Consider the following 7,500-nt stretch of genomic DNA (forward strand, 5'->3'; position numbering starts at 1 on the left):
GTGGGTGGGTGGGTGTGGTGGATGGAGGATGTAGTGTGATTGGGTGGGTGTGGTGGATGGAGGATGTAGTGTGATTGGGTGGGTGTGGTGGATGGAGGATGTAGTGTGAGTGGGTGGGTGTGGTGGGTGGAGGATGTAGTGTGAGTGGGTGGGTGTGGTGGGTGGGTGTGGTGAGTGGAGGATGTAGTGTGATTGGGTGGGTGTGGTGAGTGGAGGATGTAGTGTGATTGGGTGGGTGTGGTGGGTGGAGGATGTAGTGTGAGTGGGTGGGTGTGGTGGATGGAGGATGTAGTGTGAGTGGGTGGGTGTGGTGGATGGAGGATGTAGTGTGATTGGGTGGATGTGGTGGATGGAGGATGTAGTGTGGGTGGGTGTGGTGGGTGGAGGATGTAGTGTGGGTGGGTGGAGGATGTAGCGTGAGTGGGTGGGTGTGGTGGATGGAGGATGTAGTGTGGGTGGGTGGGTGTGGTGGATGGAGGATGTAGTGTGGGTGTGTGTGGAGGATGGAGGATGTAGTGTGGGTGGGTGGAGGATGTAGTGTGAGTGGGTGGGTGTGGTGGATGCAGGATGTAGTGTGAGTGGGTGGGTGTGGTGGGTGGAGGATGTAGTGTGGGTGGAGGATGTAGTGTGGGTGGGTGGGTGTGGTGGATGGAGGATGTAGTGTGGGTGGGTGGGTGTGGTGGGTGGTGGATGTAGTGTGAGTGGGTGGGTGTGGTGGATGGAGGATGTAGTGTGATTGGGTGGGTGTGGTGTATGGAGGATGTAGTGTGATTGGGTGGGTGTGGTGGATGCAGGATGTAGTGTGATTGGGTGGGTGTGGTGGATGCAGGATGTAGTGTGATTGGGTGGGTGTGGTGGATGGAGGATGTAGTGTGATTGGGTGGGTGTGGTGGATGGAGGATGTAGTGTGAGTGAGTGTGGTGGATGCAGGATGTAGTGTGATTGGGTGGGTGTGGTGTATGGAGGATGTAGTGTGATTGGGTGGGTGTGGTGGATGCAGGATGTAGTGTGATTGGGTGGGTGTGGTGGATGCAGGATGTAGTGTGATTGGGTGGGTGTGGTGGATGGAGGATGTAGTGTGATTGGGTGGGTGTGGTGGATGGAGGATGTAGTGTGATTGGGTGGGTGTGGTGGATGCAGGATGTAGTGTGATTGGGTGGGTGTGGTGGATGGAGGATGTAGTGTGATTGGGTGGGTGTGGTGGATGGAGGATGTAGTGTGATTGGGTGTGGTGGATGCAGTGATGTAGTGTGATTGGGTGGGTGTGGTGGATGGAGGATGTAGTGTGAGTGGGTGGGTGTGGTGGATGGAGGATGTAGTGTGAGTGAGTGTGGTGGATGCAGGATGTAGTGTGATTGGGTGGGTGTGGAGGATGTAGTGTGATTGGGTGGGTGTGGTGGATGGAGGATGTAGTGTGAGTGGGTGTGGTGGATGGAGACTCATATGTGTATGGAGTTCAAGGTGTTGGTTAGTTAATGGTGTTGGGTTGGAGTTTAAAGCATTGGTTAGTGTATGGAGTTTAAGGCACTGGTTTGTGTATGGAGTTTGGCAGGAGTGTAAGGCATTTGTGTATGCAGTAGGAGTGGATATGTTTGAGATAAGGGACCAGTTTGAGGGATTGACTGGTTTGCAGTTTTGTGTGAATAGAGGGGGTAAGTGGGATTGGGTGTGTAATCAGTGGACTGGTCTGTCTTTTGGGGCTGTGTTACTGTGTGTGTAGTGGAGATGAGAGTGTTATCAATGAGTTGGCTTGCAGTTCTGTGTGTGTGTGTGTGTGTGTGGAGATAAGTATGTTCCTAGTGGGTTGGTTTGGAGTTTGGGGCTGTGTTTATCTGTGTGTAGTATGAATAGAGGTGAGTGCAGTAGGTGTGAGTTGGTTTGGAATTTGGGGCTGTGTGTATCTGTGTGTAGTATGGATAGATGTGAGTGCAGTAGGAGTGGATTGCTTTGGAGTTTGGGGCTGTGTTTATCTGTGTGTAGTATGGATAGATGTGAGTGCAGTAGGTGTGGGTTGGTTTGGAGTTTGGGGCTGTGTTTATCTGTGTGTAGTATGGATAGATGTGATTGGTTGGTTTGGAGTTTGGGGCTGTGTTTATCTGTGTGTAGTATGGATAGATGTGATTGGTTGGTTTGGAGTTTGAGGCTGCGTGTGTATCTGTGTGTAGTATGGATAGATGTGAGTGCAGTAGAGTTGAGGCCTGAGTGTGTAGTGTATCAGTGGACTGGTGTCTACAGGAGATGAGTGTGAAGGATTGTGTGCGAAGCTAAATGTGTGCATGTTTCATCAACTTGTAAAATATTCATAAATAATCATCCCCTATCCGTCCTGTTGCCAGGTAACACATCGCCCAGGGCAATCTCCCGGGCAGAGCGAGAGAGGAAGGTGAGCATGCGCCTCCATCGAGGGGCTCCTGCAAACGTGTCGTCCTCTGACCTCACCGCACGACACGACCAATCACGCATCTCTACGTCACAGGTATGCACACACACACACACACACACCCCCTGTGGTGTGATGGCATTCAGAACACTCACTGGTCCTTTTCTTCTTGTCCTCCATCACTCAGTCTTTTTCTCATTCCACACAGGTCAGCATGCCATTCGAGCACCTTGGAAAATGAACTGTCCAGTCACTCACACACATTCATCAGACACTGACTGGTGAGTAAACATGTCTGTGTCTCTCTCTCTCTCTCTCTCTCTCTCTCTGTCTCTGTCTCTGTCTCTGTCTCTGTCTCTGTCTCTCTCTCTCTCTCTCTCTCTCTCTCTCTCTTTCTCTCTCTCTCACACACACACACACAGTTTGTTTAATTATTTTGTTAAGCAGGAAACGCGTCTGATAGGCCTTGAATTAAAGACTGCCAGTAGCATAGTGGCTCTATCACATGTATATTCCTTGAAGATGATTTCTGGATAAATCAGACCCTGGTATGTTCTGATCTAGACAACCACACCGATGATTAACACACACAAACACAAATTTAAACAGTTTCTGTGTCGTACGCTCACATCTGTCTTTCTCTCTCCAGGGCTACAGCAAACACCCCTTTGCCCCCCACCTTTTTCATTTTTTTTTTTTTTTTAACTTTGCCAGTCGGACAGAGACATTGACATTGGAGAAACGGAAGGGGGGAAGTGGAGAGGATAAAAGTGAAGGAGTAAAGGAGGAGTGACCGGAGAGATGAAGGATCTAGACGGAGTTGTGTGTTAAAGAAAATCTCTGTCTTGACTGTGAAGATGGAACCATCAAACCTCATCCCACCGTTTTTCCCTCTTATTAAAACTCCTCTGATGTGTTTTTAGACACTCAGAAGAACGGATTGTGCTTACAGAACAGAAAATAATTCATAAAAAGCCACTTTTAAATCCTTTGTCAGGATGCATTTAATTCCCAGTTTTTGTGGGGACAGTCCAACTTTCACCAGTTTACACACTCCCAGCAGAGACTACGGTACCTGTACACATGTATATTTTAATCTGTCAGATTATTCTGAATTAAAAGGTATGTATGGAGTATTCTATACAGAATTTCCTAGCTAACACGGTTGTGGGGGATTGGGATTAGATGATTGAAAAATGCTTTATCTGAACAGTACTGTGAGAGAGAGAGAGAGAGAGAGAGAGAGAGAAGAAGTCAGGCACAGGTGGAAGGTTTGGTGGAGGAGATGGATCTCGGCATGAAGGCTTGAGGAAGGGACTGCAAGTGAAGCCTCTCGTTTGTATTTTTGCTGTTGCGACGTGTTAGAAAGATGGTTTTGGACCATAAACGTTTCTCGGATGTCTTAAGGGGTTAATAAAGCATTAAGGTGAATCAGCTGGTTGTGCAGGCGGATTTGACTGAGACAGAGAGAGAGAGACCCAGGACTGTTAAAAGAAGACGCCAGATGCTCACGGAAATTTGTCCTTCCTTACTTACACGACCACTTTCCCACGATGTCCTCTGTTGTTACTTGGATTTCTCCTTATTTGGATTTTCCTGTCCAGCTGGGTTCTCATGTTTAACCCTCTTCAGGTCACTCCAGTTCACTTTCTCATGTATTTGATTTGGACAGAGTGAAACCGTTGAGCCAGTGGTCATGGCTGCGGTTCTGACGACTGTTCTTATCGTTACGGTGTCTTTTCCTCCCTCAGTTTTTACGGTTTTGTTACTTCACGTTTGATTAAAAGGGTTGGGGCAGGAATCAGAATTTTTTTTTTTTTTTTTTTTTTACATCACTGTAAATATTTTTATTTTGATTTCTGTGTAAAGCCAAACTGTTGCTGGTTGTTTTGAGGTGTAATTTAGAAAAAACAAAAACAAACAAACAAACAAACAAACAAAAACCCTAAACAAGCGAGGTGGACGTGGGATCACACTTTTCAAAACCGAACACAGAGTTTTACTGAAACATGTGACGTTACACTGCCAGCTGGGTCACAGAATTTAACGTGTGTGTGTGTGTGTGTGTGTGCACGCGCGCCTGCGTGCATGCCCTCTGTAAGTGTGTGTACATCAGACACTCCAAATGGGGGAATTTGACAGAGTGAAACTGAGCTAACTCATTATAGCAAAATATCTTTTCACTCAGTGTATTTTAGTGTATTTTCTGTTTCACTTCAGCCATTTAAAAGTACTAAACTTCGTTAACCTTTTTTTTAATACACTTGGACATGTTGGTTTGAAATACAACTGACTCAGTAGATACACAGCGGTGCCCGGAGTTAGTCTGCTGACACACGGCATTTTCCTCTCTGCCAAATGCCCCCGGAATGGAGCTGCACCTGCAGAGAGCTGGGGCCATGCTGCTGCCTCAGTGTGCCTGTCTGCCCTTTTTTATTTTTTATTTTTCAGTCCTGTTTACTTTGTCACTCTAACACAGACCTTTCTATGCCAAAATGTGTCTGGTCTTCACACTGTCCAACTGGTCACTAGTTTCAACACCCTGATGGTTCATGTCTTAGAGAAGGCCACTCACAGCTTCTCTAGAGCCTGTGTTTATGGCAGATGCTGAACAGCGGCTGTTGGCCCTTTGAATGATGTCACTGAATCGACGATTCGGACGCTATGATGTCATAGGTTCCTGTTATGACTGTGTGCATGCATGTTTGAGAGTGTGTGTGTGTGTGTGTGTGTGATGCAGTGTCCCAGTGGTAAATGTGATGGGTTGTATAGGTTAGGGTCAGGGGCCACCATAGAGAGGGGAGGGTCACTTTATGTATTGTGTACTGATATCTTGTACAGTTCTTTAACACACCTAAACTTTATTTACAACAGTATTTGTGTATATTTTATGAAGTAATAATAAAAAAAAAATAAACAAAATTTCCTCACATACTGTTGCATGATGCTGTTATTTGTCTTCTCTGCAAAACGAGAATGGTGCGGACGGTTTGACTTTGAGCAGACGTTCAGATATATTTGTTGCCTTGTTATTCGCTTTCTTGTTATCTGTTTGTCGTATTTAGTAGTTACAATTCAACATGTTTTTTTTCCTCACTCAAGTATTAGGTAGTCGGTGGACTGTAAAACGTTAAGACGGGAATAGTTTTGAGTGCACTCAAGTTCATACTGTATACACCCACCTCACAAGCCAGCGCTCTCGGAAACAGCTGGCACGCGACGTGTCCGCGAACAGAATTACATCATCTCTCCTCCGGGGAAGAGGGAGAACTCGAGGAGGAGGATAGTGCGCGTGCGTGAGGAGGAAAAAAAAACGGTCAAACGGAGAGAAGGTGGTTTACAGTAATCCTAGCGGAGAGAAAGAAAAAAAAAACAGACGGTTGTATCTGCAGTGGATGAGCACAGATACCGGGCAGTTGTTCATTTTGTTTATTTTTTCTGTGAAAGAAAACGTTAACGTTTTTCACAAAACTAACGTTACTTTCTTGACACCTTACTTTTTCACTTCGGAACTGGGTATTTTTATGGTTATTTTCCCTTTTGTGTAACGCCAACAGTCGCATCGGTGGGAAGAGTTCGCATCGACTTGCCAAATATTGTCTGTCTGAGGTAAATTTCTTTTTGCTGAAAAGAATGGTTTTTTTAATTGTATTTTCTCATTTGCGTGCCAACACGTCAGTGATAACAGAAGTTTTGTGGCCGTGTCTATAGGCTCGATAAGGCAACATGGATAGCCAGTGAGGCGTATGAAGCCGTTAGCTTGCACGGCTAACTAGTTAGCCAAGCCACTCTTCAGACACTAAGTTAAATAATATAAAACTTTATTTCCTTATAAAATCAGTGTATTTCCCGCACTAATCTGCCGTCTCTCGTTGGTGTCATCCCAGGTTTCAGTGTACATCGATGAATGCAGCCACGACAAGAATTTGTTGAGATATTGTGATTGGATCCAGGCATCCGCAACGTTTGGGAATTTGCAGACGGCTTTGCTGCAGCGGATAGGGGGTAAGACCTTAGCATCTCACCCGCGGCCGGAATGAATGAACAGCGTCCCTTAAACGCTATCACTTCAACAGCGAGAATCCCTTGTTAATCACTGAGATACTGTGTGGTTTTAGGTAATTGGATATTTGTTTACGAACTGTAACATGTGTCCCATGTATGATGTTAATAGGTCTTTAACGTAGACAGTCTGTCTGCTGGGGGGGGGGGGGGGTATTTAACTAATCAACATTAACCTGCCTTACCGCCTGAGATATTCACTCGTTTCTGTTTCTTGTGCTCAGACGTTTCCATGATTTTGTCTGTACATAACGTTCTTGATGTGACAGATGATGCGGTTACTATACCGCTCGCAGTTGTCATGCTTTGTCCATTTATTATTGTTCCTGGACCAGTGTCACATTAACATCTTATTAGTTAACAGTTAACTAATGCTTAATAAACGGCTGGAAAAAAAAGCTACACGGCTCATGATTCAAACCTTAGTACTGATGAACGTCCTCACTGTCGTTTACGCTGTCAAAAGCCTGTTTTGACATCGGATTTGGGTCAAAGTACAGTGGACACGCTTTAAAACAGTCCAGACAAACAGCTGTACAGTGGTTGCCCAAGGCTGTTTCAGTAGACGAATTCTTTGCTGTCCACCACACCATACTTCTGTTCAGCTGAGTGGAAGAACCTTTTGAGTATTTGAATGACTGTAATAATTGCAGTGTTGTCACTGACATAGTTTGAGCTTTGATAATAGTTTGAGGATTTTGATAGTGAAGGATCTTTATGCTTGGGTAGCGTAACGTAGAATTGTGCTTAGTGAGTTTCTGAATGCTTGAAACGTTATTGAAAAGCCATCTATGTAATATCTATATTCTGTAAACATTTCATTGTTACTTTTGCCCTGTAGAGTATGGTTCTGGGTTGGTTTGACAGGTGGGAACATGGTTTTGAGTGACAAGCAGACGGTGTGAGTCACCACGCTTGGTTGATTCATTCAGAGACACAGAGGAGCTGGAGTAATCATGTTGTGAACAAACTGATTAAATTAGAGCCCTCATTTATAGATCCATCTGCATGTAATACTGACGAAGCAACCCACGAGACCTGGAAGGCGTTCCTCCCCC

The 7,500-nt window shown here is 45.4% G+C and overlaps 2 protein-coding genes across 2 annotated transcripts in view; both read left to right on the top strand.

Annotated features, from left to right (window-relative positions):
* LOC115829833 (casein kinase I) overlaps window positions 1–2,662 on the top strand; it is a 12,533-nt gene extending 9,871 nt beyond the window's left edge. The window contains exons 9-10 of the mRNA XM_030794000.1: window positions 2,337–2,476; window positions 2,589–2,662. Coding sequence (XP_030649860.1) covers window positions 2,337–2,476; window positions 2,589–2,621 — 173 coding nt within the window. The 3' untranslated portion in view covers window positions 2,622–2,662. The remainder of the gene's footprint in view (window positions 1–2,336; window positions 2,477–2,588) is intronic.
* Window positions 2,663–5,788: 3,126 nt separating this feature from the next.
* Window positions 5,789–7,500, top strand: part of LOC115829832 (transmembrane protein 184B-like) — a 21,040-nt gene continuing 19,328 nt past the window's right edge. The window contains exons 1-2 of the mRNA XM_030793999.1: window positions 5,789–5,989; window positions 6,268–6,385. The gene's annotated coding sequence lies outside the window, so the exon portion shown is untranslated. The remainder of the gene's footprint in view (window positions 5,990–6,267; window positions 6,386–7,500) is intronic.

The sequence above is a fragment of the Chanos chanos genome, chromosome 16 (genome assembly GCF_902362185.1).
Source record: "Chanos chanos chromosome 16, fChaCha1.1, whole genome shotgun sequence".
Classification (NCBI taxonomy): Eukaryota; Metazoa; Chordata; class Actinopteri; order Gonorynchiformes; family Chanidae; genus Chanos; species Chanos chanos.